Genomic DNA, 13135 nt, shown 5'->3' with positions numbered 1-13135 from the left:
CAGGGTAGTTTTTGCAAAGGCCGCACCACTGCTGATAATCTGGTTCACCTGGAGTCCACCATCCAGACAGCCCTTGCATGTCATCAGTACCTATCTTTTTTTAACCTACTGAAGGTGCATGACACAACATTGCATCACCACATCCTTACTACATTACATGAGTGGTGTCTCTGTTTTTGTCAAGAACTTCTTGTTGCACTGTACGTTGTGGGTTCAAGTGAGTGCTTCACTCGGTATCCTCCATACGCAAGAGAATGGGGTCCCACAGGGCTCCGTACTGAGCGTCCCCCTCTTTCTGGTGACCATTAAAGGTCTTTTGGCAGCTGTGGGGTTTTTGATATTGCCCTCCTTATATGCCAATGATTTTTGCTTGTATTATTGTTCTTCTAGTACAGCTGTTGCTGAGTGTCATCTACGGGGTGCCATACAAAAGGCACAGCCATGGACTCTCACACATGGCTTTTGGTTAACAGCCACCAAGGCTTGTGTCATGCACTTCTGTTGCCATTGTACTGCCCACCCGCACCTAGGACTTTACCTAGAGAATCAATTACTTCTTGTAGTTGAGACACACTGCTTTTTGGGACTGGTCTTAGATTGTCGCCTGACATGGCTTCCTCACTTTCACCAACTTATCCGAAAGTGCTGGCAACACCTCAGTACTCCTCACTGCCTCGGTAACACTAGCCGGGTGCAGATTGCTCTACCTTTTTGCGGGCTCTACAAGCCCTGATTCTGTCTCATCTTGATTATAGGAGTCTTGCATATGGTCCAGCATCACCCACGGCATTGCGGGTACTACAGCCCATTCATCATTGTGGGGTCTGACTTGCAACAGAATCCTTCCGAACTAGCCCTGCGAACAACCTACTGCTCGAAGCTGAGTCCCTTCATTACCTATCAGGCACCAATAATAGCTGCTAAATTACACTGTACATGTTGGTAGCTCCCCTGAACACACCAACTATCATGTCCTTGTCCCTGGAAGGGAGTCTGCCTCCCACAACAGTGACTGGGTTCACAATTGTTCCACTCCTCCAGTGTCTCTGTTCAGAACTGCAACTTCCTCCACTGTCGCCTCTGGTCAGGGAGACATTCCATGTGCCCCCATGGCTTATGCCCCAACATCGGATTTGTCTTAGTCTTCTTTAGTGCAAAAGTTTCCGTTGACTCCACCATTCTTCGTTGCCTTTTCTTGGCTGTCCTTGAGACATGTATAGGTTCAGAAGTGTTATTCACCAGTGGCTCAACAGTCAATGATAAACAGGCTTTGCTTACAGATATGCATGGTGAATGGTCCACTCTCTGCCAAACAGCTACAGTGTCTTCACTGCTAGCTCTTAGCCATGTTCTTGCACTGGCAAGAGTATTCTAATCTGTAGTGACTTCAGACTATAGACCAGTGCCATTCTCCTCAAACACTGGTTACGGCTATCCAGGATCTTGTCTCTGACCTCCATCAAACTGGACGGCCAGTGGTTTTCGTTTGAACCCTCAGTCATGTTGGGATTTCAGGAAATGAATGAGCTGGTTCTGAAAATGAGGTTCCCAGAACCGTACCTTCAGTCGTTTTTATGCCATTGATTGCTTGAATTTGGAACGTGGAATGATCCATCCTGATCTCCCCAAACAAACTGAGGACACTTAAGGAGACCATGAACATGTGGCAGTCTTCCTTGCGTGCTTTTCGCAGGGAGCCCACCATCCTCTGTCGACTCCACATTGGCCGTACTTGGCTGACCGATAGTAACATTCTCTGACTTGAGGATCCCCCTCACTGCTAATTTGAAGCCTGCCTGATGGTGGCCCACTTACTCGTAGACTGTTCTAATACGGCTGCTTTGAGGCGGCATCTTGATCTTCTTGACATGCTTCCTCTGGTGCTAGCAGACAATGCCAAAGTGGCTGACGTGGTGTCACTTTTGCCCGCGAAGGTGGTTTGTGTTAATCCTTGTAAGGTAAGGCTTTTTGGCCCCGACCACCTGAGGTGTTGGTGGGGCACCCCACTCCTGCCACTCAACCACCCCAGGGGTCTTTTGGTGGCCCAGCCTGGTCTCTACCCTTCCCACCATTTTATTCTTTTTGTTATTTTTTTTCATTTCTCTATTTTAATGTCTTGCCTTGACTGATATTTTAATGGCTTGTCTGTGCTGTCTTTTTTCTGGACTTTTATCTCTGTGTGCGAGGTTTTTTTTTTTTTAATTTTATTTTTATTTATTTTTCTTTTTATAATTGCATTAGGTCACCTTTTGCCTCCTCCTTTGACGACCTCTCCTGGTTTTCCACTTAATGAATGAAGAGACTGATGACCTTACAGTTTAGTCCCTTTCACTCCAAACCAACCAACCAACCACCCAGCCAGCCTGCTACACACTTCATGGGGACGCCTTGAGCAGTGACCAGGCACATTTGAAAGTGTACTGTTAGATAAGTTATCAGACAAAATTGTTTGATAGATGTACATGTTCATGCATAAATAAAGCTCACCGCACATGGCCATTGTCATCTCACGGCACTGAGACCCACTTGAGGTGGGCAGTGATATTAGCTGGGGTGAGTAGTAGGGGTACAGGTAAGGCATTGGCTGGGTAGGAGAAATATAGCAGGGTAAGAATGGGGGAAAATGCTGCAGTTCTGTCCTGGGAGGGTGCAGTGATTTGCCACAAACAGGATGGTGGGGGAAGGACTGTGTTGGGGAGGAGGAGGGAGGGAAGTAAAAAAAGGGAAAAAGGCTATGCAGATGCACAGGGGGGCAGGGGGTGGAAGACATGTGAGACAGGAGTGGTAATATAGAAGGAGATAGAGGCAGATGGAGTATGGGTACAGGGACTTGTTGCGGTTAAGGCCCGGGAATTTACAGGAATGAAAGATTTGTTGCAAGGAGGATACCCACCTGTACAGTTCAGAAAAATTGGAATTGATGGGAAGAATCCAGATGGCACAGGCTGTGAAGCAATAATTGAAGTTAAGCACACCGTGATGGGTTGCATACTCAGAAACTTGGTGGTCCAGCTGTCTGTTGACCACAGTTTGGTGGTGGCCATTCATGTCTTAGTGTTCATGCCCATGTAAGATGTTGCACAATGGTTGCGGCTAACTTGGTAGACCACATGGCTGCTTTCATAGGTGACCTTGCCTTTCATGGGATAGGAGATGCCTTTGGCAGTACTGGAATAGGTGGTGGTAGGAGGATTTGTGCATCAGGGTGTATTGCAGGAATATGAGCCATGGTACAAGAGGTGGGGATCAGGGGTGGAAGAGGGATTGGCAGCATAATACCACTGTGGGAGGGGTGGGGAGGATATTTCTCATTTTTAGGCATGACAGGACAGAATCAAAACCTTGTCTGTCATTCAGTTTCTGTGTGTTACGTTTCATTCACCAATAATTTTGTTTCAGCCAGTATTATCAGTTTTGTACAAAAATGTACAGTTTCATGACCACACAGTGATCCGCCCATTATCATTGTAGCATAATTTGCTACATATAATACAAAAAATATTTCAAACTGATACACATAATTAGTCTAGTAATTGCTGTTTTTTGATATAATAATATTCCTGAGCTTCACATGATAAATTAGAAAAAGTAACATTTAATCACACGTGTGTGGGTGTTAAAAGTATTCGTAATATGTTGCTGTCGGACAGTTCATTAATCTTTAACATATCAATTACATCTCAAAGTGTAGTTCTAAATGTAGAAAAAGTCACTGTATGTAATAGATTGTGTAATAAACCAGGGTACCAACCAGAGGCAGGTGTATGAAGAAGCTGTTGTTCATATTATAGTCTTTGTTAATAATTGTTTACCCTAATTTGCCAGCATTTTAAAGCAGAAACAACAAGGAAACTTTTTCTCCTCCTCCCCCCCCCCCCCCCCAATAAAAGAAAACTCAGAACTCTCTCTCTCTCTCTCTCTCTCTCTCTCTCTCTCTCTCTCTCTCTCTCTCTCGCGTGTGTGTGTGTGTGTGTGTGTGTGTGTGTGTGTGTGTGTGTGTGTGTGTCTTCATCACAAGACTTTTGCATCATACAACACTGTGGAAAATTCATTGTAGGAACACAGAAAAATATGCATTGAAGTACTCACTTTCCCCACAGTTTTTTAAATGAATTTGTTAATATAAAAACTGCACAATGGAAACTCCAGGTATGAATATCAACAATGTGGGAAAAGACAGATTGCTATTTACCATAAAGAAGACACATCAAGTTGCAGACAGGCACAATTAAGATACTCACACTTAGCTTTGGCCATAGCCTTCATCAGTAATACACACACACACACACACACACACAAAGCAAGCAAGTAATCACACCTCATGCACACGTGACTGCCAACTAGAGAGAGATGAACGCTGTCTGGTGAAGTGTGCAGGGACTAGACTGCCAATAGCCGCAGCGTCAGGAAGTTGTGGGTCAGGGAGGTGGGGAAAACAGAAGGAAAAAAAGGAGAGGAGTGAGGAAAGATGGGCAGATGTGTTGGCAGAGGGCTGCAAATAAACAGGATGAGAGATGAGAATGGGGAGGCGATTATAGGACAGAGGAGGTGGAAACTGTTGGGTGGAGGGTGCGGGGATAGTATTTTACTGTAGGTTGAGGCCTGGACAATTATGGCAGCAGAGAATTTGATGTAAGGATAACTTCCATCAGCACAGTTCAGAAAAGCTGATGGTGGAGGGAAGGATCCATATGGCTTGGGTAGAGAAGCAGCCATTGAAATAAAGTGTGTTATGTTCAGCTGCATGTTGTGCCACAGTGTGCTCTTGACCACATTTTGTCAGTGACCTTTCATGCTGGTGGACAGCTGGTTGGTAGTCATGCCAATATAAAAAGCTATGCAATTATTGCAGCAGAGCTGGTAAATGACATGGGTGCTTTCACTGGTGGCCTGGCCCCTGATGGGGTAGGATAAACCTGTGACAGACCTTGAATAGGAAGTGCATGGTGGGTAGATTGGACAGGTTTTGCACCTGGGTCTTCCATAGGGGTATGATCCTTGTGGCAAGGTGTTGGTATTGGGAGTGGCATAGGGATGGACTAGGATGTTGTGGAGGTTGGGTGGACAACAGAACACCACTTCTGGAGAAGTGGGAAGTATTTCGGGTAGGCTGCCCCTTATTTCAGGGCACAATGATAGGTAATCAAAGACCTGGCGAAGGATGTGATTCAGTTGTTCCAGTCCGGGGTGGTACTGGGTGATGAAGAGGACACTCTGGCTCTTGGGAGTCGTGGGAGGACTGGGGGTGTGAGGGGAAATGGCACAGGAGATCTGTTTGCGGACTAGATCTGGGGGATAGTGCCAGTCGATGAAGGCCTTGGTGAGACTGTCAGTATGCTGAGCAAGATAGTTTTTGTCACTGCAGATATGCCGTCCCTAGGTAGCCAGGCTATATGGGAGGGAGTTTTTGGTGTGAAAGGAATTACAGCTGTCAAAATGCAGGTACTGTTGGTGGTTGATGGGTTTAATGTGGGCAGAGGTGCAGATGGAGCCATGAGAGAGGAGGTGGTCAACATCTAGGTCGGTGGTTGGTTGAGGAGGACCATGGCTGTTACGAATTGCAGTGACTACCTGGCAGAAGGCCTCTGCCAGAGTGATCCGTCCTAGAAGTCCAACACAAACTCCAATTCATGCTTAAAGCCCTAGGCCCTTCCCAGAACATATCCGCTGAATCCATTTCTCTCCTTAGCCCTATAATACCCCACACACTCACCTTCTACATGCTCCCCAAATCCACAAATACAACGATCCTGGACATCCAATTGTGGCTGGTTATTGTGTCCCCTTTGAAAGAATTTTGGCCTTCATTGACCAGCACCTCCAACCAGTTGCTTGTAATCTACCTTCCCACACCAGAGACACCAACCTCTTGATTCACCGACTGGTTTGTTCATTTATTACAAATTCATGTGTATGTGCATGTGTGTAGTGTGTGTAATACCATTGCTTGGAGACTGTCTACGTAATTTCTTCCTGCTTATTGCAGAATCTTTAATTGTCGTAAAAATAAGCACTGAGATTTGGTATGTATTGTTTTGCAGGAAAATGTCCATCTTCTGTTATGATGATGACAGTGTGAGAGTTGTTATCAGTACAGCTAACCTCATTGCATCTGACTTCGAGAACAGAACTCAAGGGTAATGCACACATGTATTTTTACTTTACACAGAACTAAAGGGTAATGAACACATGTATTTTTACTTTACTTATTGACTAACATTATCTAGAAGAAAATGCAACAATTCACTAATAATCAATTAAAAGGTAGAAAATGCATGGAAATAAAACAAGATTAGTCATCAACCTTAATCTTGTTTTGAACTTAACAATATGTTTTATTTGCATTCTATTCATATGAGGATCAAAATAGTGCTGAAACATGACATTATATTGCAGTATGTTGTAGAGACACATTGTAGATAACTGATCAGTTCACACAACAGTCGTATATCGCAGCACAAGGTGTTCAGCAGTCTGTTCTCTCTTCCCTAGTTCATATGGTGTCTGGTGGCATCATCATTGGTAGTGACATTACTTTGTAGCTATTTTTCAATGTGGTTAAAAATTCTTTGAAGGTGTGGGATATTTGATGAAGATTATAGAGGATAAATAATAAGCATATTTCATGCTTTCAGTTTTGGATTTTTTTCTGTAAAAAAATACAGGAAAGAAAATACAAGGGTTGGAACTTAAATAGTGGCAACTATTTATTCACTACCAATACAAGAGAGTTACATGTTTGCGCCTGTTACTGCCCTTCAAAGTAGTCACCAGCGTTGTGTAGAACCTGTTGCCAGCGATGTGGAAGGTGTAGTATACCGTTAGCAGAGCCTGTTCTGTTGATGGTGCGAATGGAGCCGTCTACTGTGTGTCAAATCTCTGGAACAGTTCTGAAGTGAATGCCAGGAAGTGGTTCCTTCATCTTCGGAATCAAATCAAAGTCACAAGGACTTAAGTCCAGGGAGTATGGTGGATGATACGGTATTTCTCAGTCCCATCGAACGAAAAGAGTAGCCACAGTTTGTGCTGTATTCGCCCGTGCATTGTCGTTCAAAATGATGGGTGGGTTGCTCAGAAATTGTCACTGCTTCTTTCGCAAAACTGGTCGCAGGTGGTGATCCAGAAACGAACAGTAATACTGTGCATTGACAGTCTGCCATGATGGACCATAATGTGTTAGGATAACACCATCACAGTCGTACATGAGAATCACCATGCTGGGACTCTGACGCACTTTCAACTTTCGCGGCAACCCATAATGATGCCATTCATTGGATTGGCGTTTCAGCTTTGCCTCATATGAAATGGCTCATGTCTCATCCAGTGTCATGATATGGCGTAAGAAAGCCTCTCCTTCACGCTCATAGCACTTCAAGTGCGTCTGAGCAGTGTTGTAACTCATTCACTTCTGCATTTTCGTCAAGTTGTGCAGAACACATCGTGATGCAATTTTTTGCATGCCCGGGCGTTCCTTCAGGATGCGAAGCACAATCGTATGCACTAATCTGGTTTCATGGGCGAGCCCACAACTCCTATGGCATTGGTCACTGTCCACTACCGCGGCAACAGCATGCATTACTCCTTCAGAGACGCTAGGATGACCTGCATGACGTATGTCCGCCACATTTTGCTGACCTTCATTGAAGGCTTTTACCCAACATGCCACTATTGTGTACGACAATGCCAATTCCCAGTATGCCTCTTGAAGACCTTGATGACACTGTCGTGCTGTACGACCTCTGGCACATTCATTCTTGATCCAACTCCGTTGTTCCTGTTTTGAAAACATAGTGACATCATTACGTTAGACCGCTCGCTCGCAAGTGACTGTGTCTCCCTCGATTGTTCGCACGCCAGTGACGTGCAACGGGCGAGTCCATTTGCTCAGAGGTAAGGTAGGTATGTCAACAACACGTGCTCTAACATTCTGACAGCTTAAAGTGTGAGTTTGGGTGTGGGTTATACTGATTTATTTCACAATACCGCCTTCCACTTCTTTACGAGGTGACTTATTTGGAATTTTGCAGCCCCTCTTCTTTACGCGATAGTCGGCTGCTGGAAAATCTCTTGACTACTTCTCCATCGAATAGCGCTAGGCACAGTAACTTTTAAGCGTCTTTCTACTTATAAAATGAGTAGGCATACAAACTTTCCTTTTTGTCAGTTAATGATGTATTTAACTTTCATGCACAATATAATTCACACTTTCAACATATGTATGTAACTTTCTGTAAGTACCTCATACGATCAAACATTAGAAACAAAATGTGTTACAGTTAAAAGAAAGTTGGCTTGACTACCATGACTTTCTTAAAATGAATCAGAAATACGTCTTGCCTCTACGAAGGCTGAGTCAAGAGCCTATAAGAGTACTTTAGGTAGGATTTTACCATACCATACTCATATCTAGAATATTGTGTGTTCGAGATGGTAGAAGGCTGAGTGGTTCTAGAATTTACACAGAAATTCTCGAATCACTACATATCACCCCCCCACAGATTGACCACGCGATATTTTATACATAATCATTATGCAAGTAATATAACTCGTAATAACATTTCATATCTTAACATTATACATTTTTCTTTACATATGTTTATATACGTATCCCTCCTTTCCATAACAATTCTCTGTCCTCTCTGGAACAATATTTTGCTTATTATCTCTCTATTCTTTTCTTATTTTACTTTATTATTAAGACATGAGCATTTACTCGTAGTTTTAGTCAGCTTTACTAATATTTAGGAATTGGGAGGACTCTTTTTCTTTTCTTTATTTCCTATTTCAACCACAACTTCAGGTGTTTGACACATGAGTAATTTATTTTCTATTCTTATCTTTTTGTACTACCTTTTTCCTAGGATATACTATTTTCGTTAGTTGTAGCTTGGAGGAACTGTGGTCGAAATGAAAGTGTTCTTTTGAAACTCATTTACTTCCACGGAACATAATAATGCTGTAGTCATTCATAGAATTTACACTTTCCAGAATAATTCCTATAAATTTTGTGACTTTTGTCACTATACTGTCCCCTTCTCCAAGGATCAGAATCTATTCCCCTGCTTGTGGGTCGACCTTATGAGAGTACTTCCTCTTTCCATTCTGGTAGGTACACCCCTTACAAAACATCTCTAATTTTTAGGCCACAGATCGTCCTATCTCCACGTAGGTACATCTGCCCTTTATACTTGGTGAATGCCGGGTACGTCCCCCTTATCCTTTCTGAGTAGGCCTTATGGTTCATTACCCTAATATACATTTCGATTTATACCATAATTAAGTTTCTTCTGGCAAAGCTATAAATCTATTTTAAACTTTGCATTCATTTGTTAATATATCATTCACTCCCTAGAGTCCTCCTCTGCTCATCAACTTCTGTACTTTATTTTATACAACACACACACACTACTTACGTCCCACTATCCTTCAGTTCATCAGAGTTTTTATTGCACTGGTGTTGCTGATGCCTTTAAGCACTTCTCCTTATGTATATTCGATGTAGAACAGTCATAACTCCCCATATATGTGTGTGCAGAACAGTCATAACTCCCCATATATGTGTGTGCATAATTCCCTGTACACATGCCTTTTCCCCTACAACACCTAGAGGTTTTCACATCATGACAGGCTTTGTATTATATAATTTAATGTTTGCGTAGAAGTGTATATTTGTGTATATGTGGATGCGTGTTCGTGTAGTCTGATTCTTCGGCCTTCTTATCTAAAGATAAGATGTAGGTTGTTAGTAACCATGGAAATAATGAAGGTCTTCAGTGACAGAAGTTTATGGATATGGAAAGAGGGAAAAGATAGACAGGTCCTCAAGATGAGAAGTATGAAAGGAAAAAATAGATGTGGTTGCTAGGTTTGAAGAAGAGAAAAAAGATAGCCCCAAAGATAGGAAACCCTTCCCACCCCCCTTCCCCAGGATCCCTACCTCTCAGGTACTTGAGTGAGACAACAGAGGAGGTTTGGTGTTAAATCGTATCCTACAGAATGGACTTGTCCCACCTTCACCCTTTGATGTACCTGAAGGAAATCCTAGCAACCCTATGGAAATGGCAAATGTAGAAGAATTAGGCACACTTGTTTGTAAGGATTGTTTGAAAGGTGTGATGTATATTTTGTGTTAGTCATGATTTACCCCTTTCAAAATTTATACAAACCCTCTCATCTATATCACATCTCACAAAAGGTATAAAATACCCAATACAAAATAGAAAATCTATACAGTACGGTATAACAGTTGTTTGGCTAGTCACATCTTATTATATTTTCCACAATTATATTGCTCTATTTAGTTTATTTTGTCTAGATATCACTGTTTTTTGTGATTCTCTTAAGTCGGTCTCTATGGTCATATCCTGTTTAATACAACATTAGGTGAAGATACCCTTTTTCTACTTTATCTGGATAAGCTTAATCTCCTTCCACAGGTCGTCCATACCCTATGTGGTATCATTAAGTTTGTAAGAAGGGACAGGTAATATGTTCCCAGATGTTATTCTCTCAGTAACTTTTCAATCTATAATTTCTCCAAATTGTTCCTCCATACTAAATGCATTTATATCAGAGTTGACTATTTTCTCTTTGAAATTCCATTCTACATTATCTACTCGTGTACAGACACCTGTAATTTGTGATTGAATGATCATCATTAACTAATTCTGCTTATCTACACTCTCTTTCAAAGTATACAATCCATGCCTTACATCATTATACTTAATATTTTACACATTTTCGAAAGGTCCTAACTTTTCAATAACTTCTGATTCTACATTGTTACATTTGTTCGCAATGTCCAGTTCTAACCTTTTTGATAAATCTTGCAAATTGTCATTCTGTTTCTGACTAAGGTTAGCAAACATGATTTATATGAGTGGTTAAAGAATTTGTCAACTCGTTCTCTAAATCTATTTTTAAATTCTCTACTTTAATACTTATAGTGTCAAATTCAGCTTTCAAAGCACCCATGCCTTTGCATAGATTACTAAATTCTTTACTTTGACAGTCTACTTCGGCACTTAACAAACCTAAATTTGATGTTTGAATATTGAGAGTTTCCCTCTGAGCATTTAAAGCCTCACTCTGGGTATTTAATTGCGAATCTAATGAGTTTAACTTAAGACTCTGAGTATTTAATTGAGAATTTACCAAACCTAGTTCTTTACTAGAGTTGCACTCTGAGCTTTGATTAAATTTATCAACTCAGCCCAGTCAGGCCCTTCTGTGCTAATTTTCAAGACCATAGTCTCTCCAACCTGTTGTATATTTTCCATACTCTTGTATGCTTTAGCTTTCGTAAGCATTTAAAACTAACTTTAAATATGATAACTATACAAATAAAGTTCACTCAAAAGTATCTTGCACCACTTCATACTAAAGTAATGAAGTTTTGTTTCTCGCTCACCCAGCGTAAAAGTCTTATAGCATAGGTGAGCAGATGTGGAGGCAGGTCAGCACTTACTGGTGCTGGCGGCGTCAGATGTATGTTGGTTTCCGTGTCTGCGTCCCCGCGATGTGTGAGAGAGCTGTATACTTCCTGCACTCGATCTTCATGGTTGAGGTGTTCTATGCATATTTCTTCTTAGACAAATACGTCAAAATCTTCTTTGATGTTTTATTGTTGTGAATTTTTCATGTCTTCGCCATTTACATTCAAATTTTGCTCCATTAGATACTTGAACATATTCCAATGTCTCAGAGTAAATCCCTTGTTGTATTATGTTTGGTTGCTATGGCAACATACAACAGCTTCTTTTCTTGTTTTTGACTGAAAATTCCTGTTTTTTTTTTTCCACAAAGGTCAACATGTTCTAAAGTTCTGATGACTTAAAATGTGAAAGTAGACATACAAACTTTCCTTTTCGTCAGTTAATGATGTATTTGACTTTCATGCACAACATAATTCACACTTTCAACATACATATGCAACTTTGTGTAAGTATCTTGTACCATCAAACATTAGAAACAAAATGAGTTACAGTTAAAAGAAAGTTGGCTTGACTACCATGACTTTCTTAAAATGAATCAGAAAATACATCTTGCCTCTACCACGGCTGAGTTGAGAGTCTGTAAGAGTACTTTTCCAACTGTTCTTGTTTCACATAGCAATAGTCTATAACACAATAAGCACAGAGTGGCATAAAAACTCCCTGGTTCGGGACTGTCTCATAACAGATAAGTGTAACCCCAAATGTTTGCGTGGTAGAGTAATTATGGTGCACGCATATGTTGAGACACTGTTTGCACAGCAATCACCGACATAGTGTAACTGAGGCAGAATAAGGGGAACCAGCCGCAATTCAACGAGGCATATGGAAAACCACCTTAAAAACCATCCACAAGCTGGCCGACGCACTGGACCTCGACACTAATTCGCCGGGTGGATTCCTGCCGGGGACCAGCATGCCTTCCCATTTGGGAAGCAGCACGTTGGACCACACGGCTAGCCGGGTTAGCAGAAATATTGTGAGTCTGACCTGTTATTTATGGATGTCACCCCATCCTTGTCAGTCATCGCTGACCCGCTGGTATGACCTCCACTTGGCTTTCATATGTTTAGCCTGGACTCTTATCACATGATGATCCAGTGGATTTGCAACTGACATTACCATCACGTACTGCAAATACAACTTGTTTCCTCTTATTCTGCGTTCTGTCATGCTCTTCAAGAAACGCACTTCCGTGATGACCACTCTCCAATGTTTTGTGGTTATTGGGCATTCTTTCAGAACCATACTGACCACTTAATAGCACCTGGAGGGGCCTGCACTTTGATTTGCACTAGTGTCTGGATCTCCTTCATACTAACCTGGAGTGCAAACGACCCCAGCAGTCACCATATGCAAGTCTACTTCCATCCAGGTAGGCGACTTTCTTGTGTTGACCGGCCTACATTAATACGGCAACTCCCTCCCTGTACTTCCTCCTCGGGGACTTCAATGCACACAGCTTTGCCAGGTAGGGGTCTTCTAATTGACCAACTTATTACAGACTTAGATTCACGTCTCCTCAGTGACAGTTCCCTTACCCATCTCAGCAACACTCGTGGTACCTTTTCTGCTATCGATCTCTCAATCTCCTCCCCTGCTCTTGTGGCTTTCCCACATTGATTACCTAGGCAAACAGGCCT

General features: G+C 42.0%; 1 protein-coding gene across 2 annotated transcripts in view; it reads left to right on the top strand.

The window, feature by feature from the left end:
* Positions 1-13135, top strand: part of LOC124605788 (probable tyrosyl-DNA phosphodiesterase) — a 100596-nt gene that overhangs the window by 61556 nt on the left and 25905 nt on the right. For both annotated transcript variants that reach the window (XM_047137679.1, XM_047137678.1), the window contains exon 6: positions 6042-6137. In XM_047137679.1, the coding sequence (XP_046993635.1) occupies positions 6042-6137 (96 nt within the window). The remainder of the gene's footprint in view (positions 1-6041; positions 6138-13135) is intronic.

The sequence above is a fragment of the Schistocerca americana genome, chromosome 3 (genome assembly GCF_021461395.2).
Source record: "Schistocerca americana isolate TAMUIC-IGC-003095 chromosome 3, iqSchAmer2.1, whole genome shotgun sequence".
NCBI lineage: Eukaryota > Metazoa > Arthropoda > Insecta > Orthoptera > Acrididae > Schistocerca > Schistocerca americana.
This window is presented reverse-complemented; position numbering and strand designations above follow the sequence as displayed.